General features: G+C 33.6%; 3 protein-coding genes across 4 annotated transcripts in view; 2 read left to right on the top strand and 1 right to left on the bottom strand.

The window, feature by feature from the left end:
- The window catches only part of LOC117111558, a 29,497-nt gene extending 28,602 nt beyond the window's left edge, over positions 1–895 (top strand). Inside the window, exon 23 of the mRNA XM_033254497.1 lies at positions 820–895. Within this exon, the coding sequence (XP_033110388.1) occupies positions 820–895 (76 nt within the window). The remainder of the gene's footprint in view (positions 1–819) is intronic.
- Positions 610–9,073, top strand: LOC117111572 (G-protein coupled receptor GRL101-like). Its single transcript, XM_033254518.1, has 5 exons — positions 610–631; positions 820–891; positions 2,349–3,400; positions 6,795–6,982; positions 8,435–9,073. Exons 3-5 carry the CDS (start codon positions 2,446–2,448, stop codon positions 8,513–8,515), a joined length of 1,224 nt encoding a protein of 407 aa, XP_033110409.1. The 5' UTR covers positions 610–631; positions 820–891; positions 2,349–2,445; the 3' UTR covers positions 8,516–9,073.
- Positions 9,074–18,886: 9,813 nt separating this feature from the next.
- Positions 18,887–25,276, bottom strand: LOC117111562 (death domain-associated protein 6-like). Of its 2 annotated transcripts, none has more exons than XM_033254502.1 (3): positions 25,060–25,275; positions 19,944–21,378; positions 18,887–19,271 (listed from the first exon to the last, which is right to left on the bottom strand). In XM_033254502.1, the coding sequence occupies exons 1-3, from the start codon at positions 25,105–25,107 to the stop codon at positions 18,991–18,993; spliced, it is 1,764 nt and encodes a 587-aa protein (XP_033110393.1). In that variant the 5' UTR covers positions 25,108–25,275; the 3' UTR covers positions 18,887–18,990. The 2 variants fall into 2 exon arrangements, with proteins under 2 accessions (XP_033110393.1, XP_033110394.1); XM_033254503.1 differs by having other exon boundaries at positions 19,138–19,271; positions 19,933–21,378; positions 25,060–25,276.
- Between the last annotated feature and the right edge of the window lie 498 nt (positions 25,277–25,774).

The following is a 25,774-nucleotide window of genomic DNA, read 5'->3' as shown; positions in this document are numbered from 1 at the left end:
TTAGGTAAGTACGTCCAATGCGGGAGAGTGCATAGATGGACGTGAGTCTATGACGCACGTTTCACGCTATCACGATCCTTAGATAGACTGAAAAGCACAGCGTTTGGTAATTGCAAACTTTGCATGGACAAAAATTAGCTATCCTTAATGCTAATAATACCCGATTCACACGTGAAGTTCAATTTAACAAAAATCCTACTTAATAATAGCCTGGTTCTCACGAGAGCCCTAGTATCCGGATCGGGAGCTAATCGTTAGCGCTAACCGTTAGCACCTGCGTGAGAACGCCCGATCGGTTAGCGCTAACTGTTAGCAGTATCCGGATACCGCTAACGGTTAGCAAGCGCTATCGGTTAGCAAGTTGAGCGCGTTTTTATCATCAACCAATCACACGTACGCGTTTACAATTTCCGGTTTCTTATTGGCCAGTGATTCGATCATCATATTTTTGGTATCCTGATCGGGATTTTCTCGTATGGACGCAGCCGTGTGAGAACATAGCTAAAAGGTATCTAAATGTATGCGTACAAAATTTCCACCTGATCGCGGCTAATATGCAAAACACCTTTGTATGTAAGAGAGCAGTATGTGCTAGCGATCAGTCTATCAGAGGATCGTGATAGCGTGAAACGTGCGTCATAGACTTACGTCTATCTTTGTCCAGTTTATTAACATACACACACACACACACACCTACACACACACACAATATATATATATATATATATATATATATATATCCACAGATACATCTGATGTCAGATTTCTGTCACAATTTACAAATAGTAATTTACCAATAATAATTTGTATATTCTACAGGGATATTTCTGAAAATGCTATTAAAGACTACGATATCAACATATTTCAAGACTTGAAGAAACTGAAACGATTGTAAGTAGGCTTATACAGACGCTATAATAGTAATGAACATTGTACTTATTGAAATCCCAACAGAATAACGGTAGCTTTTATACCAAAAATCAGTCCACTATGTACAATAAAAATGTCCACAAATTCTGCTGATCGCTCAAATACTTACTACCACACATTTAAAATTCCTTGCTATTGCATAACTCTACTCGATTCTCAAAAATTGAATTGTGACAGTAAATGTGACATAGGTCTTAGGTACATTATATAGATGTGTAATCGATTAGTGTACCATGAAATGAAATTGGTAATTTACCACGTGCGATAAATATCGTATGTTATAAGCAAATATCAAATGCCATCATCAAAATAAATGTTGCACTTTATATTCAGGAGTAATGTTACTCACTTATGTATAAGTGAATAAAATGTTATATTATTAATCATTATTAGATTAATAGATTCGTTATCATCATCATCCTCATTGATTATAGACGTCATTCCTTTCTTTTAAATAATTTAATTTTCAAGAGAGTACAAAAATATACATTTTCTGGTGACCATTCCCTCCTCGACCTGAAAGAGTACACAATAAAATGGTGATTGCCCGATGCTAGATCATTATTTAACCCTTTTATTATATATTTATTTTAAGTATTCATACACCCGTAAACCCTCCTCTTTCGTTTGTTATCTTAAATATCTGACAGAAATAATGGATGGTTTCTGTTATTATTATCATTCATCATTGTCGTCTTCTCCGTCTTCGTATTCACTGTCTTTCCGTTTGCCGTCTTCGTCGCCTGTCATCTTCATCATCACCGTGTGTGTCTACAGAAGACAATGTCATCTGTCCATTTTGTTTTATTTCTTCTTTTGCTACTATTCAGAGGGATGACATTGTACGCTGATGACGTTTGCGCCTCTTTTCCTGATGACTCCGATTGTAATAATTGATTATCATCATCATCATCATTATTATCATAATCATCATCATCATCACCATCATTATCATCATCATCATCATCATCATTATCATCATCATCATCATCATCTATCATCCATCATCATCATCATTATCATTATCATCATCATCATCATCATCATCATATCATCATCATTGTTTTTTGCTGTTGTTATTCGTGTCGGTCTTATCGTTCCTGTGGGTGTTGTCGCTGTTTTCGGTGCTGTTTTTGCTGTTGATGTTTTTATTGTTTTAGTTCTTGTCATCATTGCAAATTCTTATTGTGGTTATAATTATTATTTGACACAATTTTCACAAAACACGCGGAAATACAATATTTTAACTGTGACTGTATGCTAAATTTTCTTTCAGTTCATCCGAACTAGACATTGGACATCTATCAATACAATTAAACAAAGTAAATTTTTCTTAAATGCTGTGTAGTGTTGCAGGAAATCCACCATGAAGTAGTATTAGATTCTTGTGTTTTTAATTCTGTTTTTTTTTTTTTCAGAATCTCAGACGACTATGCATTTTGCTGTCTAGTGAACCCTGATACTGAAGTTGACTGTTCTCCAACTTCCGATGTGTTTTCTTCTTGTAAAAATCTAATGCAGAACGAGGTCCTTAGATTTTTTTTATGGATATTTGGTTGGAGCGCACTCCTGGGAAACATGTTTGTAATCGCTTGGAGGGCTCGACATTGGCCTAGACAGAACAGCAAATCATACACGCAATCCTTTCTGGTCACGAATCTTGCGGTATCCGATGCCCTCATGGGGGTTTATCTGCTGATTGTCGCCTGTGCCGATGTGTATTATCACAATGATTACATTATGCATGCAAAATACTGGAAACAGAGTTATATTTGTATGGCAGCAGGCATATTGGCCGTTCTTTCAAGTGAATCATCTGTCTTTACTCTGACTGTGATTAGTTGGGACAGATTTGTACACATCGCTTTCCCATTTCAAAGTTTTCATCTAACACCAAAGACAGTGAAACGTGTAGTAGCAGTGTGTTGGATCCTGATGATTATTCTAAGTGTGTTACCGGTGTTACCTTTCGCTTACTTCAATGATTCGTACTATGGTGTCACCAGTGTGTGTTTGGCTTTGCCATTGACTTCAGAGAGAGTTCAAGGTTGGGAGTACACAGTGTCAATCATCATTTGTTTAAACCTGATATGTTTCATCCTCATATTCATATCGTACACTGGAATTTTTGTTGTGAATAAGAGGTCCAGAAACAGTGTTAATAAAATCAGCTCAGCAAGCTCGCTGAAGAACCAGCAAATTTCTCTTGCCGTCCGGATGGCTTTCATTGTGGCCACTGATTTCTGTTGCTGGGTGCCGGTTATCATCATGGGTATTTTGTCTTTAACAAACACAGTTAAAATTCCAGCAAGCGTGTACGCATGGGCAGCAGTATTTATCCTGCCTGTCAACTCGGCAATTAACCCTTTCCTATATACAATATCTTCGCTGAAGCAGTTACAGAAGAATATGAGTCCAACCAAAAATACATCTGGAAGTAATCCACGCACTAAGACAACGTCAAGACTTGGTGAGTAAGATTGATATTAGATGATATAAATATGTAAGGCTTACTAGTTGGTTATTAAATATGCTTATTCACTTTTATAATCTAAAATAATAACCATGCGCCTAAAACCTACATTCTGGTTGGTTGGATAATTATTGTAAAACATGAGCAATTCCTTCACTCCGCAGACGAAACTACTTTTATCTCTGAGTGGAAAGATGCCTTTCCCGTAGAGGAGAGGCATATCAGGAAGAGGAGACTTTCAATAGTTGAAAATGTGGGTTCGGCAAATCTAATGAATAGAGGAATAAATTTAGGAAAGAAAAAAACCTGATTATTTTTGCAACAACTTTACATCTACACTAAACATCGCGCATGACAACCTTCTATTAGGGGTCAGACAAACTGATGGCCTAAACTTTGTAATCGACATTTTCTTGTTAATTTCTTTTCTGTTGACTTTTTAATCGATTTTGGACAGAGGTTTAAAGGTGTCGAACAATCACTTGGTTGCCAGATAGTCGACAGGCTTCACGGCCAAACTCACGCCATCTTTCAAATTCGGCCAAATTGTTTTTCGATATCGGCAAAAATTCGGCCAGATTTTTATCGGATTAGAAGAGAACAGTTGGTACATAATATTAATTTAAAATACAAAAAATACACGAAAACCAACGGTCATCTGTTTGAAATTGAAGAAATTAAAATGATATACACAGAACGTTAATTTTTCACTTTTTTGTTCTTATAATTAATCGCAATATGTTAAATGCCCAGCTACATTATACTATTAAATATGTTCTTTGATTAGTTGCAAGGTAGGCCTATTTAAAGTCACATTATTAAGACTGATCTAAATTTGATTTAATAACTTACATTGTAGTCGATCTATAGCAATAATTTCAAGGGCCTGTTATCGAATTATCATAATGGCAAATCCGTGGCTTTCTTTATTAAAATAAAAGTTACATTGTAAGGTAACACAAACCGGTGTGAAAACAAGCCTATGAAAACTTTAATAGACACTTTTTATCTAAACTTTTTAAATTCGCCTCTGAATGTTATTGTTGCATGAACTTAAAACAAAAAAAAGCAATGTCGCTATCAGAACTTCGTTATTCTCATATAAAACTCCAGAGTAACTTTGAAGAAGTTTCTGCAACACTAGCTTTAAATTTGAGGTGCCATCGGACCCGAATGACCACATCGAGCATTTATATGGCTCTTTACATAAATAACACTGCAGAGCATATACAATTTATTTTATTTTATTCAATTCTCAACCAAAAGAGATAGAAACCTTCACTTGGTTGGAACATATACAAAGAAACACAATATGTACAAACTTGCAATAATCTGTCTTCATAAAGCTTAAACGAAGATAAACTTCATAAAAAATATATATATTTCATCCGAACAATTTAAATTATTAAAAATCTTTTAAGTGAGCAGAGAACTCTCTTACGCGTCAACTTGGCCAAAGGGGAACATAAATTAAGTGTTTAGTGCGAGTACGAGTACGAAGGTTCAATGTAAATAAAGCTACACGATTATAATCAAAGCTTTTGTACAAAAACAACACATATTCAAAACAAGAATACGTATATTAGGCATATATCGAAACAAATGTAAACGTTCCACAAATTCCGGCCAAATTGTTTTTCGATATCGGCAAAAATTCGGCCAGATTTTTATCGGATTAGAAGAGAACAGTTGGTACATAATATTAATTTAAAATACAAAAAATACACGAAAACCAACGGTCATCTGTTTGAAATTGAAGAAATTAAAATGATATACACAGAACGTTAATTTTTCACTTTTTTGTTCTTATAATTAATCGCAATATGTTAAATGCCCAGCTACATTATACTATTAAATATGTTCTTTGATTAGTTGCAAGGTAGGCCTATTTAAAGTCACATTATTAAGACTGATCTAAATTTGATTTAATAACTTACATTGTAGTCGATCTATAGCAATAATTTCAAGGGCCTGTTATCGAATTATCATAATGGCAAATCCGTGGCTTTCTTTATTAAAATAAAAGTTACATTGTAAGGTAACACAAACCGGTGTGAAAACAAGCCTATGAAAACTTTAATAGACACTTTTTATCTAAACTTTTTAAATTCGCCTCTGAATGTTATTGTTGCATGAACTTAAAACAAAAAAATCAATGTCGCTATCAGAACTTCATTATTCTCATATACAACTCCAGAGTAACTTGGAAGAAGTTTCTGCAACACTAGCTTTAAATTTGAGGTGCCATCGGACCCGAATGACCACATCGAGCATTTATATGTCTCTTTACATAAATAACACTGCAGAGCATATACAATTTATTTTATTTTATTCAATTCTCAACCAAAAGAGGTAGAAACATTCACTTGGTTGGAACATATACAAAGAAACACAATATGTACAAACTTACAATAATCTGTCTTCATAAAGCTTAAATGAGGATAAACTTCATAAAATATATATATATTTCATCCGAACAATTTAAATTATTAAAAATCTTTTAAGTGAACAGAGAACTCTCTTACGCGTCAACTTGGCCAAAGGGGTTTAGTGCTAGTACGAGTACGACGGTTCAATGTAAATAAAGCTACACGATTATAATCAAAGCTTTTGTACAAAAACAACACATATTCAAAACAAGAATACGTATATTAGGCCTATATCGAAACAAATGTAAACGTTCCACAAATTCGGCAAAATTTGACCGTGACTTTTTAAACTCTACGGCCAGGCGAATGTTTATACGGCCAAATTGAGGAATATGGCCGTCAAAAAGGCCAAATGACAACCCTCTTGTTTGGACGGATGTCATAAGGTGTATGGGTGTGTTGGTGGTGTGGGTGTCTATCTGGGTTTTCATATCTAATACCTGGGTTTTTATATATATTTGATAGTATTGTGAACAGATACGTTAGTTAAATTACGTTAGTTCAATGTTCTGGTTCTGGTGGGTAAAGACGGTAAATAAAGGTGATTTAAGGTGAACTACTTGACTGTGATATTTTTTAGGGGGCGGGGGCGAGTAATTTTTTGAAGGGCGTGCGCCCCCCATGCACCCCCTAGATACGCCACTGTGTATGCAAAAACACCTTTTAACAGTTTCCAGTAAGAACATCTAAATAAAATAAATGATGACGTTGGACGCACTGTTTACTTTGAATGTTTGTGCTTTATGGACAATGTTACCGTCGCCGCTGCATCGTAACTTCTATACTAACCTACATTCGGTACTCTCCAGCCGGGAAGCCAAATTCACTAGAGTACAAAACCGGTATACACTCACAGACCTGAACACCATGTCAATGCAGTGTACTTTTACTCATTCTATGACCAGAGGACTGGCAGTCAGTCTTACATATTTTAAGCACACAATTTCTCATATTTTCTTAAGATACAAAACTACAACGTTCGACGTCAAAGAAAGACAGAAAACAGACCAAGAATATTTACCTTCTAAAGAAAATTTTGAGAGTGCTAGAATCCGAGATAAATGCAGACAACAACACCGAAGATAAGGTCAACCAATTACTCTTAAATATTCTTGCATTAGCAAATAATACCGAGGTTTGTCAGCAACAGGTAAATGCAACCATAAATTCTTTTAATTTATAGTAATTTGTCTTTGTACTGTCATACCATGTTGTACTCTGTATACAGATGCCCAAGCAGTGCTTACTTATCTTGAAATTATTGTCCAGCGTCATTTATGAAGGTACACACATCGTTAAGAAGAGGACATAACTCCAAGAACTACTACTGCTACTGCCGCTGCTGTCGTTGCCACTGTTGCTGCCGCTGCTTCTGCTGCTACTGTGACTGCTGCTACAATTGCTGCTGTTCATGTTTCTGCTGCTGCTGATACCTACTGCTACTACTGTGATAATATCATGATATTGATAATAAAAGAAAATGGGTAATAATAGGATATTGATAATGAATAAAATTCAAATTTATTTATTCATCATAAACAGTTACGAATAAAATGCAAATTAAATGATGAAAAGGAACACCAAAACTAATTCAAAAGAACTTGTAAAAAAGATGTCCAAAATAAGAAATAGTTTAATGAAATATTGTTTGAAGGTTGGCATGGCGAAGTTATAATATTATATTAAATGCTTGTGGTACACCACGTAGATAGTTCTGAAAAGAACTGTTGTTATATTGAGTTTTTTTTCCAAAATCTACGTTGTGTACCGCAAGCATTTAATATAACATAATTTCAAACTAAAATGCATAAATTATGAATCAATATCACATATATACACACACATATATATACATATACATATATATATATATATCAGAAATATATAAAAAACACTAAAAATTCACAAAAAAAGTAAATAAATAGGAGAATATCTAAATATTTGGAAGGTGTAGTCGGTATGGGCAAAAGAGAGAAGAAAAAAATATAAAATTCAATTGTAGGCCTATAGGAAATAAAATTAGAGTAAAATTATTTATATAACTTATTAAAAATAAGAATGGAGCCAACAAATTAGTATTATTGATGTTATTCCTAATATAAAGACTAATATAAAAAAAACCCATTTTAGTGAAGTTGGTGAAAAGCTTCACTAAATTTTTTGATCAACTCTGGCTGGATGGACCACCCTAAAAGAATATGTTGAAATAAATAAATAATAAAAATGGTATTGATAATCATCAGGGAACAGTTAAATTTAACTGTTCCCTGATAATGATGATATTGATGATCTATGATATTAATGATGATATGATATTGATAATAACGATGCTACAGGTGTTGATGATGATCATAGTGAACAGTATTAATAATTCTAATACCCAATTGGGACAATATTTTTCTCAAAATATTATCAAACATTGATGGAAATTAAGTTTATAGGCGTATGATAATGATGATTAGGCATACACTGTATTAAAATTTAATTTCATATTATTTATATATAAAGTTTTAGGCCTACCTTATTTGAAAAAAGCGGCCACTGAGCTATGTTTGTATTTAACAAAAACACAATAAAAATATACGACATTCTTATTTTTCAGACTGAGATTAAATTTCATAATGAATCTAACGTGAATTCGGACTCAGACCGTCAAGAACAAAATGATGCTGAACGAATATGAACTCTGGATTTGAAAGAAAATTTTTGTTTCAGAGACAATTAGAAAAGTGTTTATGTCATCATGGGTGAATAAATATTTCTCTGAAGTTATACACATGTCAGAGATTCCTACTGGAATCACATTATGTTTTTCGTAATTAGTCATATTATTCAAATTTAAAATTAAACTTTGTTAATAATAAGGATTTTCATAGGTAAATCTCGAAAATCAAATTATTTGGTTTAATTGAAAATGTACATAATATATCCTTTATTTACGAGCAATTCAATTTTTTTTCTGAATTTACCAACTCAGCCATTTTACCTTTTGATTTTCTTCGTTTGTGTACTCAACCTACCTTTGATCATCGCAAACTAGATCCTTCTTCTTTTATACTAGAAATAGTCTCTTATCCTTCATCCTACTATTACTCACTTCTACTACCAAACTAATAATTATTATTAGCCTATTATAACATTATAAATATTAGGCTATTGCATCTGCATGTTATGCTTGTTATAGACATATATGCTGTATATCTTTTAAATTTTAATTGTGTAGCGATTGTGTAAGCCAATAATTGGCCGTTGATGCCTCTTTAGGGGCGAATCCAAAGTGGTTTTTGGAAAGGGTATCTATTTCATATTATGTGGATATTCTCTTTGGAACAGGCGTAACAAAGAGGCCCGAGGGCCATGGTTTCTTCGGGTCCTACTACCTTGAAGGGGTAAAGGGTAAAGGTGTTGTTTGTGTCCGTGTAGAGCCCTGGGATATAGGCAAAGCCCACCTACTTCAGCATTTAATGTTATAAGGGTGTATTTTTTTATGGTTTTCTTGAAACCTATTTTACAAAATGTTTTCCCGCTACACTCGGGGCAAAAAAATGATACATGGAATTTTGTTTTATGTATGTGTGTAATTCATTGTTATAAAGCATACGTTTTTTGTTTTTTTGTTTTTTTTTAATAGTTTAAGTAACATAAAAAGTGGTTATATTGTTTTCGACTAACTACTGCACAGTAATACATTATCTTAAGGGACTAGAGTGAGCTGTGAAAGCTCGTTTTTCAAAGCAAGTTGCACCTGTTTTATCTGTTTTTTGTTCTTTTTTTAAACTTATTTGAATCAAAAAATGTTTCAAATATATAGATTTCTGAAAAAAAAATAAACGGCAAGCATTAAACCACAGATCCAGCAAATACTGAAAAGGTGGTTTTTGCAGCCTCTATTGCAGGGGCCTACTTGGAAAAATAATAGTTTATAGTGATGAACGTAGTAATTAATGTATGTTAGTCGAAACCCATTTCTTTCCTATGTATTACTGTGTAAATTGTTTGTTCAATTCGAATTAAGTTAAAATTTACTATAACACAACACACAAGTCGAAGTTCCAAATTTACTAGCACAAGTGAATAAAATACTCAGCCGTTTCCAATCCTTGTTGCACGGCAACATGTTAGTTAAACCAGGTCCGCGTTGTGGAATGACGGCTCACGATCGTATGTCGTAAGTTGCAATCTACTCTTCCAATACCGACACCCCTCCGAACTGTTTGGTTTTCCGTACCGAACCTTTACTGTTGTATTGACTATAGTGCCTAGCTATTGAAATAGGCATGAAAAGCCCCGATGTGTTGATTATAATTAGCTTACTCAAAGTTTTAACTTAAAAACACATTATTTAACATTAACATAACACATTATTTAACATTAACATTATTTAACATTAACATAACCGTACACCCGTACGTCAGATCGCCTAAAGTTCCATAGTGCGCGCGTGACAGAAACTAGCTGGTGCTCAGTGTAATCGAGAATGTTTTAATTAAACAGATTTATTAAAACAAATATTAAATAAGGAAGAGTGTGTTCTATTTTTTTTTTATTGTCGAGTTTCAGTTTACATTACTTCAGTATAGGTTAGTCTATGTTGGTATCTTTGTCATTGTCCCGCCGGTCGTAGACTCTTAGTAGCCCTAGCTACAAGTGTATAGCTAGGCTAGGTCGCCAACATTGACTAGTACTAGTAGGCTAGGGCCTACTAATTGTGAGGGGTGGCACCAGGATCTGTCCCCCGTCTGTTTACAGAGAAAATTGCATAGGCGTACTTATATATTATTTTTGTCTTTTGTTTCCCAATAACATACTACGAAAAACTTCAATATTTACGTTGTCTTTCAATATTTTTCGCGTCTCCGTGAGTGGAGGAGTGTCTGAAATGGTTTTAAATGAAGGTACTGTAAATAGGCCTAATAATTACGATATTGTTGAATACAGAATAGGGACGTAAGTGCACCAAACCTTACGTTGAATAATTAGACATGAAGTTACAGTTGCTAAAATCATGAGATTTACCCTTATAATACGTCTACATAAAGAGCTAAAGCTTTCAGGGTGTTACAACCCACTTAATGGGGACACACCCCTCTCCCATACGCCAAGGCATTCGGTGGCGTTTCGCACCAAATTCCCCCGTTTCTCACTATCAAAATGTTTGCATGTATGACAACTCCAAACAAATTAGTTAAATACCATCAACATGGCTTCCCTGAGTTGCTCACCAGTTTAATTTACCGAGCCATACTATCAGTGATTTAGACTAGAACCAATTTCAAATCTACTAAGGCAAGAACTGATGTGATGAGATCAGTTGGTTCCTCTGTCTTAAATCTAATGTTAATGGTTTAAACAAATATTATATATATATATATATATATATATATATAATAAAGAAAGAAAAAAAGAAATATCGCCACCACTTCGTACAGATGCAGTCATGCTAAAAACATGGACCTATTAGTATTAAATAGGTCCATGGTAAGAGAAGGGAGTATTCCATCGTGAATTTTATGCTGCTGTTAATATTCACTGCTTTTTCACTGACTTTCGGCAAACTGGGTTCGGCAAACTGGGGTTCGGCCAACTGGGATTCATTGATTTTGAGTCGGCAAACTGGGATTCGGCAAAGTCGTGCCTGGCCTAGACCTAAAACATCGATTTGTCAAGCAGTAGACACACGCTCCCGCTGGGAGCTTATTTTGAGAAGTGCGAGTTTAAAGAATGAGTGTTGTTCATTTGTTACACTACGATGGCGTCCAATTCCGAATAAAACGTCATTAAATTGATTTTTAGGACTAAAGCAGGAATACACATTAATAAAGCAACGGAAAGCATATCTTTCACTTTATTCTTAACCAGAAAAACGTTTACTGGCAAGTCATTTCAATCGACAGGTTCGTACGTTTTTAAACAAGCACATTTCAAGGGCAATTCCACGACGTTCCAAGTCAAATTTTTAAAATTTCAAGGACACAATATATCACTTTTAACAGTAAAATATCGGCGATTGTATGACTGATTATAAAACATGCATGCTGTACTAATTTTAAATGCATGTTACTTGAGTGTCTATAAGTTTTATCTAACATTAATTCAGTCTCTTTTTCTCACGCTCGTGGGAAATTCTGTTTTTCTCACCGGGTGTAAAAATTCGTTGGTGGGGCCTAAGCAAAGGAATTCCCACGAGTATGGGGAATTACCGGTGAAGTACGGCAGGGCTGATCGCCTACTCTTGAGATACATGTCCTCATTTTGCATAACAAATCACCATGGTTACTAGAACTAGAATTAGAACAATCAGTTCATTCACATGTGAAAGTGTACAGTACATACCAATGGGATGAGGTCAGGAAATCGTAAGATCGTAAGATTGGTCCTAGACCACATAATATAATAAATCATCATTTGTACATATACTGTACAGTAACCTGTAGCCTATTTTATCCCATTGATGTGAGTCACTCTTCTATAGTTATTCAAACGGAGTAGATATGTAGCTGGACACAATAAATTGTTAGTTTGTAGTAGCTAGATGAAACACTGATTCTGTCATTATTTTCGTGTCAAGATGTTTTAACAAAACACACAGTCAGTTCCAACCTCAACACCTACAATTGAACTGAACTGGAGTTCTATGTTCAATGTCTATTTCCACAAATCAATAATATTATATATTATACATATGATAACAATAATAATAATAATAATAATAATAATAATAATAATAATAATAATAATAATAATAATAATAATAATAATAATAATAATAATAATAATAGTATACAGATATAATAAATCGTCAAACAATCGGATTTGATTTGTGGAGGAGGCTATATAAGCTGATTAGACTCGTCTGATCAGCTTTAAGCCATAGCCCCCTTACATAATGGTTTAAATTGTATTACTAATTTTATGTTTTTAAAGCAAAACAAAGAAAGGGAAAACAAAGAAAGGGAAACATAAACATAAAAAAAATTTAAAAAAATAAATAAATAAATAACACAACAACAAAATAAATGAAACAAATATGATTATATTATATGTAAATCTCGTGAGAACCAATAACTTTTTTTTCCTATGCATATCATAATAACAAATTTTGTTTTTAGGTCGTCTTGAAGATTCAGCCATAATTTGGGGCCATAATACGGAATAGAATGGCGTCTTAGCTCAGTTGAGTAATTATTGTTAATTATGTAATTTGTATTTTGGGAAAATCTAGTCGGATAATTATGAATACTTGAGGCTTCGGTAAAAAGGTTTTTTAAACGATATGGAATAGAATTTTTAGAAAGACGAAACATAAACAAAACAACTTGGAGCTTATTAAGGTCATAGATATTAAGAATGTTGTATTTTTTAAAGATAGCTTAGTATGAGATCTGAAGGAAGTTCCGGCACAAATCCGGAGAGCCCGCTTTTGAAGACGAAATAGTCGATCTAATTTAGTTGATTGAGTACTGGTCCAAGGACATAGGTATTCAAACTTGTCGATGTTAATTGCCAAGCAATATTGCAATATGAGAGATATGGTAAAACAATAGTATTATATAAAGCAATAAGAATATTGGAAGGAAAATAAAGTTTTAGTTTGCTCATCATACCTATGTTACATGATAATAGATTACTTACTTGATTAATATGGGGTTTCAAATCAAGATTGGAATTGATTGTGATTCCTAAGAATTTGGTCTCAGTAACACGGGAAATCTTATTTTTATCAATATACAAATCATAATTAAATTTAGCCTTTTTGGTTTTTTTAAATATAATATAATTAGTTTTTGAGACATTTAGGGACAATTTGTTTAATTTGAACCAGTTTGGGACTTTAATCTAATTCAATGTTTAATGTATCAAATAATAAGTTTTTATCGTTATGAGAATACACAATATTTGTATCATCTGCAAAAAGAATAAAATTAAGTAATTTAGAGGAATTGGGAATATCGTAAACGTAAATAAGAAATAATAAAGGGCCAAGAATTGAACCCTGAGGTACGCCACAGATGATACGTGAAAGTTGAGATTCATAAGAATGTACAGAGGTTAATTGGAAACGGTTAGATAAATAGCTTTTAATAAGTTGAAGGGGAATACCCCTTATACCATAGTTATTAAGTTTACGCAGAAGAATATTATGATCTATAGTGTCAAAGGCTTTTGACAAGTCTAGGAAAACACCGATTGTATAGTTCTGTTTAGAGAGGGCGCTTGTTATCTGTTCATAAATATCAATTAATGCAAATTCAGTAGAGTAGCTTTTTCTGTAACCATACTGACCGTTAAATAAGACATCATGTTTGTTTAAAAAATCTATTAGTCTGTTATAAATAATACGTTCTAAGAATTTTGATCATGGACCTATTAATAATTATTAATAGGTCCGTGTTTTGATAAACAGGGAAGTAAGGAAATTGGTCTATAATTTTTGAATTTATGAGGATCATCTTTCTTTAAAACAGGGATTACCTTTGCAACCTTTAGGGGATCTGGAAAAACTCCATTAATCAGGGATATATTAAAAATATGGGTCAAAGGTTTTACCATATATGGGGAAATAGATTTTATAACTTTGCTTAGATATCCGTCAACTCCTGTACTCTTCTTTTCATTTAGTTTGGAGATTAGATCGACCATCTCGTCTTCAGAGACTGGAGAAAGAAAAAGGGAATTTTGTATAGGTTGGGGTAGGAATGAAGAATATTCAGATTAAAATCGGGAATCTTTATACTGCTTGCTAAATTTGGACCAATGTTAACAAAATAATCATTAAAATGAGATGCAATGCTTAAAGGATTAGTAATTTTATCTTCATTGTGAATAAAATATGATGGCAATGGATTATTTTTGGTTTTACCCAGTACTTTGTTTATTACTTGCCAGGTTTTTTGTATATTAAATTTATATAATTTAAATTTTTCTATGTAATACTTTTTTTTTGTAGTCTTTAATAACTTAGTAAGTTTATTCCTGTAGTTAATATAATTAATTTTGTCTTTTTTTTTGTTTTTAGATATGTTTTATAAAGTTTATTTCTTGCATCAATTGATTTAATTAAGCCGTCAGTAATCCAAGGTTTTTGTTCTTTACGATAGTTCCGTTTACAGCGATGTTTCTTGATATTTTTTGTGTAAAAATGGTTAAATTTTGAATTAAATACATTGTAGGCTCGGGTTGGATCATCATTGATATTATGAACATCATCCCAGTTGAGATTAGAAAGATCGTTAATTAGTGCAGTCAAATTATTATTCGTAATTTTTGTGATATATAGATAATCGGAATTTTTATTTATAGCTGGTTTAGATATTTGGAATCTATTATTATGTATTAAGAAAAATATGGGATAATGATCAGATATATCGGACACTAAAATACCAGGGGAGATTTTGTCTAAAATATTATTTGTAAATACGTTATCAATAAGTGTAGCTGTTTTTGTTGTTATTCGCGTGGGTTTCGGTGCTAGAGGGTAAAAATTTGAATTAAAAATTGTATTAATAAATTCTGATATTTGATTGTCTGTGCAGTTTAGGAGGTTAATATTGAAGTCTCCAGCGAGATACGCAATCTTATTTTCCCTATTGATAATATGAAGAATTTGAGAGACGTTACTACTAAATAAGTTGATGGGGAATTCTCCGAAAACGATATATAGCTCCGATAATTATGTTTTTAGGTTGATAATTTATTTCTAAAAAGATACTTTCAGTAGTAGTATTCTCCCCTCGGGAACATAAATGTGCGCTCACAACAATGGTCTTATCTTTGCTTAAACGCGTCAGTTGACATGGGTATACAGTAAACAATATAGCCTTCCTCGATGAGTGTAGGTCTACGTTGCAGAGACGATAATTCATCTGATTTCATGTATATTAAGTTTTTTGTAAACTAATGAACTATATTATCAATTAATTTAATTAATAGTTATGCTTTATTCTCAACACATCATTATATTTTATTTACTCTATTGTTACTATTATTATTATTGTTATTATTATTATTAATATTATTAATTACTATTGGGCCCATTATTATTGATATTAGGTCTATTATTATTAGGCCTTAGTTGTTAAATTTATCTCTGTATTTGGACATTTATAATAATAAAGATGTTAACGTACGACACCATTCTACCGGCGCTGATAGGCTGCCGACCGGAACTGCTTTTCATTGATTTTGTAAATTTCAGAAACATAATAACGAAATATCTTGCTCTTAACTGCAAACGCTCTTTAAACACGAACGGCATCCATTAAGAAAATGACTGTAGTATACACGATCCTGAAGTTGCCTTGCACTGGATAGGGTCAAAACATTCCTAATCGTGCAGAACAAGTGCACGTCTGGAGAGTGATGAATTACCCAAAGCGAATTCATCAGGCTGAGCACGTGTGACACCTGTTTAAAAATAGGCTCCCATGGGAGCGTGTGTGTATACTGCCTTATACAGGAGTTTTTCTTTTTTAAAGTTTATCTTATGTTCTTCAATATGCAGATGTGTGTATTATTGTAATGTATCTGGATTTTTCATGAAAATTTTCTTTCATAACAATATTCATTTATGACAATATTCTGTATTATTACTATATTACACTAAAAACACCTTAAAAATGAGTAACTCCTGGAGTGGCGCCCTGAATTACACCGAAATTTCAGTACAGCTAGTTACCCGTATGTTTGAAACTCGAGCGCTGCGGTGTATGGGTGCAATGTACACGATTTTAATTTTTGTATTATTTTTGAATAAGATGCTCTACTTGGCCTGTTTTTGGCTACGATAGTTTAATAATTTGTTATTATCAATAATAATTATCGTTAATGAAATAATAGTCAGTCAGAGGGTTTATTTATGGTAATAATATGTATAGTAAGCCTGAAGGTGGCGCTTTCCTACGGCAGCCATCTTGGATGGTACACATAGAGCTTTGCCATCTTGTCAGCGCTCTAGTAGCTCTATGATCATGACATCAGACACAAAAACTGTTTAATATTACAGTACTGTTACAGTACTGTTTTATAACACACAACAGAAAACAAATATAAACAGCAAGCAGATGTCAACAAGTTAAAGATTATGATTATCAATGTCTGAATTAAAATTAAATACAAATACTGTATAATTAATATACAAGATTAAAAAGCACCGCTACTAAAATATAGGCGAACAACTCCATTCACTAAATCGCACAAGTTTATCTGAACCAACCAGTCGGCCATTTTCAGCATTGACATTCTTTCTGATAACATTCCTGAATTGGCCACGTACAAAGACTTGACCTGCTTCTCCCAAGAGTATCGTTGGAACCACTTGTGGGAACGTTTCACATTTAACTTACTGTTACTAGGCAATTGTACTGGATAAATTCAAGGAATAGAGCTTCCTGATAGGGAGATCAGTTTTTTTAAAGGAAGAATAGGAATAATTTTGGGACGTTCGGTTTTGCGTGAAATTCAGATTTCTGGGCATTGATGCCTACGTACCAAAATATAAAAGGCTAGTCACTAAATACAGTATTGCCATCTTGCATTTTGAAACAAACCAGACTTACTAAACTATGGTAACTAGCCCAATTTCCAAATTAGTAAGATACTAATTATGCAAAAGAGAAATTAGCATAAATTCACACGTCCCAAAAACAACAGCTCCTTCACTTTATTACTATCTCTACAATTTTAACTAAATGTAAAATATTTTATGGGGATTATGATAGTACTGTACTGTATTTAGTGTAAAAAGCTTTGTGAAATATTAAAAATGAACAATTGGCATATTCAGACACGTATTAAAAACAATAGGCTTCGTCGCTTTAATACCATTTGACTTATCTAAAAATGTTCATGGTAATAAGCGTAAATTTCCTGATTATTAAAATATTATGAAAATGACTAATTAGCATATTCACACACGTACCAAAACCAAAAGGTCAGTTTTCGTTTTACCACGTTTGAAGCCAATCAGACAAAACTTTAGTACTCGTGGTAGATAGCGTACATTTCCTGATTACTGAAATATTATTTAACGCAGATGAGTACTTTAACTGTTATCATGATTGCTTATACTGTATAAATAAGATTTATTATAATGGTAATTGTACGAAAAAATATTAAGCAAGTAAACAATGCAATGGGAACTAAAAAAAAAATCACCAATTTAATTTTATTTCTGCAAACATCGTGTTGACAATTTCAACCTTGGACCTCACAGATGGTGTAGGCTATTCAAAATAGATCCCTTTAAATTCATTTAATAGCCTAGGTTTCAGAACTAAACACACCCTAATTTTAGCCTTAAAAATGTAGGGTTCAATGACCATCCTTAATTTAAGTGGGGGAAGGTAAAAGTGTAGGTATACTGTATGTAGCATTTTTATGAGAACAAATGGAAATCTTTCTGGACAAGGGAAAGGGTAGCAAAAATAAGTATGTTTTGTACTAGTAAAAAAAAGACTAATGTGACTTTTCAAGCTTTAGTTATCAATTGATACCTTAAAATATTATACAGTAGTCCCATGGTTCAAATTCAAAATAACTGTATTGCAAATTTAAGGAAAATTAAAAATGAAAAGAATAATTTAAAGTAATAATATTAAATTGTTTCAATATTTAAAATACTACAGTTAAAATAAAAATACTCCAGTTAAAATAAAAAAGCAGAACACATTACAAAATTCAAATTCAAAAGGGAAATGTGGTGGTTACAATTACAGTAGTTACAATTTTACCAACCCCAAAAATAATTGTTCAATCTATACTAACTTTTATATGAGAATCTCTAACAATTTCTGATAAAAAGTAACTGTAATTTTACAGTATAACGGTTAATAATCCTTCACAAGTTGTACTGTAGTTTCTATTACAGTATTGACGTAGACACAGATATACACTGACAAACACACACACAAACTGACACAGCAGGACAGATTGACGGAGGCACAGAGACAGGTAGACATAGGAAAAGTCAAGAAACAGAAACAAAAATGGACCAACATAGGCACAGAGACAAATGGATGTAGATAGGCACAGAGACAGATGGATGTAGGCAGACACAGAGACAAATGGATGTACCTGAAGACAGATGGATGTAGACAGACACAGATACAGATTGATAGATGTATGAACACAAAGTCAATAGACAAAGTCATGTCAGTTATCTTAATCAGATATATATATACAGTCTTCCTCCTCTGAGGAAACTGGAGGTGGTATATCCTTCGCACACCCCATCATACGGTTATAGCGTTTATTAACTGGAGAATTTGGTGGACTTTCATCCGAGCTAGATAGAACAATGATGTCTGGTGAAGCTTCTGTCACCTTTGGTGAGTCCATCACTTCAGACTGTTGCTTTGGACTTGTAGAACTTGTAACCTCTTGAGGTGATTGAACTTTGACATCCATTTTGCAATCAGTTAGCTCACATTTAAGATAATCATCTGTAGGAAAAATGTTTTGTGTTATAAATTTAACAAAATGGAAGAAATCCTTTTTTTCCCCCAACATTTTCCCCAATATTTTGATAGTGGCATTATTATTATTATTATCAAAGGCATTACACTGATTACCAATGTTGTTGGTGAAGGCAATGTAAAGAGTGTAAACCAACTGGCAAAAAAATGCTGAATTACATGGTAAAATTGCATAAAACATAAAAAGAATTAGTAAAGTAGACAACACAAATATAAAATAGTAATTATTATTAGTAATTTGTGTAATATACAGATATAATGAAAGCACAGATGTGGATGAAAAGTGCAATGTATAAATAAAAAAGATAAAAATATTAGGAATGTTTAAAATTGTAAATTTCTTTTTCTATAATTGAAATTTCTAATAATAGGGGTATACTGTAATGAACAAGCTCAAGCTTTAAAAGTTGTAAATAAGAAAGATTAATTGCTAAACAGTTATGCAGTAGAGAACAGACAGCAGTTAAAAGATTAATAACATGTTAAATACAAAACATCAACTAATTGAAAAAGAAAATGATATTGAAGAATCAAAATTGCAGATTCCACAAATAAAAAATTAAATCTTTATTTTCAAGTAGTTAAAAGAATGGAAGCTATTCAAGTGCGTGAAATGCAAGCCACGTGCCTTCTACTTGCCTGTGGAGCTAGTTAGATTAGCCACTTTTGTACTTGGATTGGGTGCCTGAGTACTTTCCACCTGGCTTTTTGAATTAGCCACCTTGGTGTTTGGATTAACCACCTGGTTACTTGGATTAGTCATCTGGGTGCTTGGATTAGCCATCACAATATTAGTGCATTGCACTCCACTATCATTCTCCACACTTTTCTGATAACTGAATGTATTCTGATCAGGTAAAAATTGCTCATCCTCAGTATTCACCTCACTTGAAGCTATTGATGAGGTGACAACTTCTTCCTCATCCTCACTGGTGCTTCCCTCTAGTTCATCATCTAGGTTATCATCCCAAATAATTTCTTCCTCCAATTTCTTGTCATCCTCATCCTCATCCTCATTGTCATCCTCTTCATCTTCTTTCTCAGACTCATCAGAGCTTTCACTGCTGCTATCTTTCTTAATTCGTTTTGTTGGTGGTTCATCATGGCTTGATCCAGTTGCATAATCCTCACCTAAATCTTGCTTTTCTGAGCATTTACTTATCCATTTATCTAATCTTTCCTTGCCAAGTTTGTGATTTTCTTTCAGTTTCTTATTTAACTCTGGATCGGATCTTGCAGGATCATCTGCAATTTTAAAACTTTCTGTTACATGTGATCCAAAGTTGTAAGCAAGATCAACCTCTCTTCGTTGCTGTAAACGATTACCAATGGTTTTAAAGGATGTCTCTGCAATGTCAGAGAGTTCTCTATCACTCAGATTCAGACTTTTTCTTTTGTTTACTTTCCTTACAACTACAAGAATATCCTTGAAGTTAGGAAATTCTGAGGAGTTCATCAACTTCTCAAGTTTCTGGTTAATTTCCTTAAAGCGAGTTCCCTCAAATATCAAGTACTGCTCAGTAACTCTACCAGTGCTTGGTGGAAGACCTTTAAGTTCACACAGCTTTTCCCAGACACGATTGAAGCGTAACTTGAGTCTATGTTCCATTATATGATCTGACTCTTCATCATCCATATCTTCAAGGGTTAACTCTTTCTCACCTAACCGCTTGATTTCTTTTGATAATTCTTTCAAATGCAATTCCAGCTTTTTTACTCTACGCTTCTGCTTTTTTTGCTTTTTACGCCGAGATTTTGTGTTTGTTTCATCATCAACTGATGTTCCTTCTCCAGTATTTTCTTCCAATTCATCATATTTATGATCAGAGTTTGATTTACTATTTATTTCTCCATTTTTCTGTTTCGAAGCATTTAGTATACCTACAACTTCGTGGATGTGTGTGTATATTGATCCTTTCCTTTTTCTGATGTTTATCAAATGTTCTAGAATCATGTGTTGAAAATCCTTTGAAGATGTATATTTCACCGCAGCCTTTTCATATTTTTTGCGTAAAAATGCTGGAATGGAAACTTGTTTATCAGGCTGAATACGATCCTTGACTGCATCAATAAACTATAAAATAAAATAATATGATAAAGTCATTTAAAACCTAATATGAAATGTTATATTTGTTATATTTGAAAAACTTGAATCTAGGTGCAATACATTTCTCCTATTAAGAGGACCTCAGAACAAACTAAAGTGTCCCCTTAAAAGGTGTCCACTCATTCTAAATTTCATACAGTTTAATTCTTCATTCTTTTAAGCCGCAATCGCACTGGATTTAAAATAGGGAAATTTTTACCGAGACTGTGGGTAACATTCCAATGGGTAAACTTCCTGTCGTTCGCACTGGGATTTATCGACGTGGTTAGTTTTACCACAGGCCATGGTGAAACTAACCATTCGTACAGATTCAACTATTGGGGGCGCTAAATCGTGACGTTCTCTTCCGGTATGTGTGGCAAAACAATTAACGGAAGCACATTTATTAATGCTCCATATAAATCGGCCATTGAAACAAACTGAGTAAACAAGTGAAAAAAATGACAAAATTACTCAAAATCAAGACACTAGCAAACACGCGCGAAATTAATCAAGATGTTTGTGTGTGACGTTTTATTCCAGGTCACAGCTCATGCGTAATTGCCTGACAGCCTGAGGAAGGTCATTCACTGTGATGACTTGGGAAGTTTACCTGACTTGCGCTGTTCGCATTGGACTTTCCTGCTACTGTAGGTAAAACTAACCTGGTCAGTTTTCCTGGGCAAGCGGGACTCGGTTAAATTAACCGCGTGGCTTGGGTAAGTTTCCTGTCAGGTAAACTTCCTGTGCTGTTCGCACTGGACTAATTATGGTAAAACTAGCCAACATGTTGGTTAGTTTTACCAAAAAAAGTCCAGTGCGATTGTGGCTTTAGTATAACTGAGCTCAAAAAATAAATAGACAAAAACCGAGAACACTCTGCACTGACATGTGTACATGGAAACATTGCGATGAGCAGCACAAAAGATTAATTTTAATGACAATCCGCTCAGACTGCCATTAGCAAGCTTTTAATTTGCGCAACGACGCAACTCAAGAATGGATTCGCTCATCTGTGACCAACCTACATTCTCTACGTAGGCTCAAGATGACTTTATGTGACATCTTTAGATTGGAGGTCCTGCCACTGTCGTCCAATTGAAAGCACCCTACTGATAATCAGAAGACGGTGTCGCATCGTCAACCACTCACAAAAGAGCAGAGATGGATTTGTCGGCCAAGATTTGCCTTTGTATAAATGTTGTACAATGCTGCCTGTGTATGCCCGGCAAAGAAAACTAAAGTAATTACCATTAGTAACAATTTTTAGTGCAAATAAAATGTAATAAAACATAATAAATGTAATTAAAAATGGAAAAAAAAAACGCGAAAATGCATTATAATATAGCCTGTAGCTAAACTCAAATGGAGCGATGCACCTGGCACGTCAACGCAAATTTAGTTTAGAGCGTCTACGTAACAAACGCACACAAGATTCGTAATTTCAAAAATGGGATGTACCCATTATATTTAATCAGCTCTCAAATTATATATATAAATCGGTAAACTTGTCCGTTAAAGAGCCTATTAATTAGTTAGGCCTTAACCTATTCGTGTCTTACTCATAAAACTTAAATCCAAATTTCAAACGACTTAATGTGCATACTGTACAGTATATTAACTTGTTAGCCCCTTTGCTATACTAAAAATAGACACATTCCGCTAGGTTGGTCACATGAGGTATAGTGGGTATCAATTGTAAACAGGCAACGCGAGTGATGCTCAGTAATAGGAAATGGTTTGCTTTATGCTACAAAAGATAAGATTTTTCAAAAGAAGCTAGGCCTACACAGTAGGCCCCTGCATCTCTACGCGGCCTGTTTACTGTACAGTAGGTATGCACGAGGGTGTTTGTTCCGCGACTACAATTTTGACATGCTACAATTTCTAGGCTAGTTAAGGTTCACAAATTTTAAAGCATACAAAGCACAGAGAATGCTAGAATAAGTATTTATAAACAATATTTTGAACAATCATAGTGCCATTCCTTCCTGGCTATTTTCCCATGATAATGGTGGGCAGTTGTTTTCATACAGTACATTACCTTTTCCTATACCTTAATACTGATCGCACTGTAAATTCTCAAAAGTAATACCCACTATAATGTACACAAACCTTGCGAAATTCGATATAATATATTCGCCTATAAACAAGTAAAAAGTTGATTTTTTTAGATTTCAGGGGCTACTATAAATCCCATCAAGATTGCTTTTCTTTACGCCTCTGTTATAGAAGTAATTGCGGATACATGGAGGGAACAATATTAAATGATTATATTTACATTGACAATAGTATAGAGCAATAATACAGTAATAATAATAAAAATAAATATCAATTTAACAAAATGATGACAATAAAAATAACAGCAAAAACAAAAACTGGGTACTGTGATTCCAAAATATGTCTATGGGCCTAGGGGACTAAACAATTATATATCATATTTGACATTAAAAAGTTCTTTAAAAAGACTGGTAAAGTAAAGTAATAATAGTCCTTCATCATTGCAAAATGTTGTATGGTACAACATACACAACTCTACATTGCTTCGTCACCTCTAGTCAGCTCTCTAGCTAGTTCAAGTTGGTCTACTGTACTGTAATAAGCCTAGGCATCAAACTGAAGTGAAGAAGATACACATACAGTAAACTACTACATACAGTACTACTGTAGGCCTAGGCCTACACTAGGCCGCCCTAGCTTATCATTGGACCCTACTTGTGGGAACGTTTCTCACTGAATTAATTGTTACCTAGGCAACTTAGTACTGGCAGCTTGATACCTATTTAAAGCAAGTCATTTCCATTCATGCCTAGATTTAATTATTAATTAATTATTTAAATATGGTAACCAATTAATCACTTTTTTATGGAACGCTTGTTTAGGTACATATATAATTACTGTATAATGCAGGATTAATTAATTATATTATTATATACAATATTCCAAAATACAAAGTCAAGTTTCTTGATAAGTTACGGCTATAGTTAAATTAAATTTCTTTCAAGCAATAAAGTTTCAACTTAGATTATTTTGCAGGATAAAATAAATGTAAAACACTTCTTAACTAAAATTTATGCTATTAAAACTACTCCGTAAAACAATCAATCATAATAATAACGTACTTAATTACATATTTAAACGGTATAGGCCCCTAGTGTTCTTCTAAGTAAAAGTAAAAACAAACAATACATTTTTATCTTAATATTTCAACAATTCGATTTTATTATGGATGATTTACCCTTAACCTGCGGCCAACGTTACACTGTGATATCTAATTCACGCATTGATTACACTACTCGGCGTTCCATACAATAACCCTTATTTGGGCATTGAATATCTCCCGGCCGAACTGAACAGGTGCCCGGCCGAACCGGACGTCAGGCCTAGCTAGGTAGTACTATTAACTATAATATGCTACACTCACAGCCTAGTAGTCTTATCAAGTATTACTGGGCGCTAATTGGGAACACTTATTCTCCTTGCAAAGGTGATCAAACTTAGGCCCTAGGAGGCCTACCTTTTTTACATGGACCGGTGATTCCTAGCCTAACGCATGGGGCCTAGGCTAGGCCTAGGTCTAGACGAGAGGCTGGCTTGATTGAAATACCATAACTTTTTTTTTTAGTCTGTTTGCTATTTACAAAATCTACAATCGTACATTAGGCCTACCTTATTAAATATTTTTTTAGACTTGTCCTCAATTTCATTTTCAGACATTGTAACAGAACACAGAGAGTGGTAAAACAAGTGTAATTTGTTGTAAGAGTTTCTTCAAACATAAACAGAAAAAGTCGATTTAGGCGCTCTTCTTGCGTCAAATTATCGCATTTGCTGAAAGTCATATCTTGCCGTAAGGTTGCCAAAATCAATGATGAAAGTAACTCATTTTTTTTTCGCATTCTGGACAGCGCTACGAACTAGTAAGTTAATTTAGAAACAAGAAAGAATAAAGAAATAGATAAATTTAAAAAAAAAAATTTCCTTTTATTTAAGTACTTACATTTTGGGATTTTTTTTAAATGTCTAGCTTAAGTTGTTGTTTTCCTCTTCTTCATAGGCGTAGATCCGGGGGGGGGGGGATATATCCCCCCCCCCAATATTTGACAAGGGGGATGGTCCATTGTGTCATCCCCCTCCCAAATATTTTGAATATATGGGTTAAAATGGAGCTTTACACACTTCAAAAGACTGTCACAGAAATAATTTTCACTGTCTTATGCGCTTACAAAGATGAAAATTAGCATAATGTATTAATGTTGATAACAAAATTATTTTATTTGGTACCAATCTAAGCTCTTCTTTCCTTAGATGTGAGATGTGCTTGCAAAGAGAGCCACATTTCACACTGAAGGGTGTGTACGACATCAGTAATGTTATATCAATT

This window comes from Anneissia japonica, unplaced genomic scaffold, assembly GCF_011630105.1.
Source record: "Anneissia japonica isolate Jap-2015-1 unplaced genomic scaffold, ASM1163010v1 scaffold288256_len377385_cov191, whole genome shotgun sequence".
In the NCBI taxonomy this organism is placed as follows: domain Eukaryota; kingdom Metazoa; phylum Echinodermata; class Crinoidea; order Comatulida; family Comatulidae; genus Anneissia; species Anneissia japonica.
This window is presented reverse-complemented; position numbering and strand designations above follow the sequence as displayed.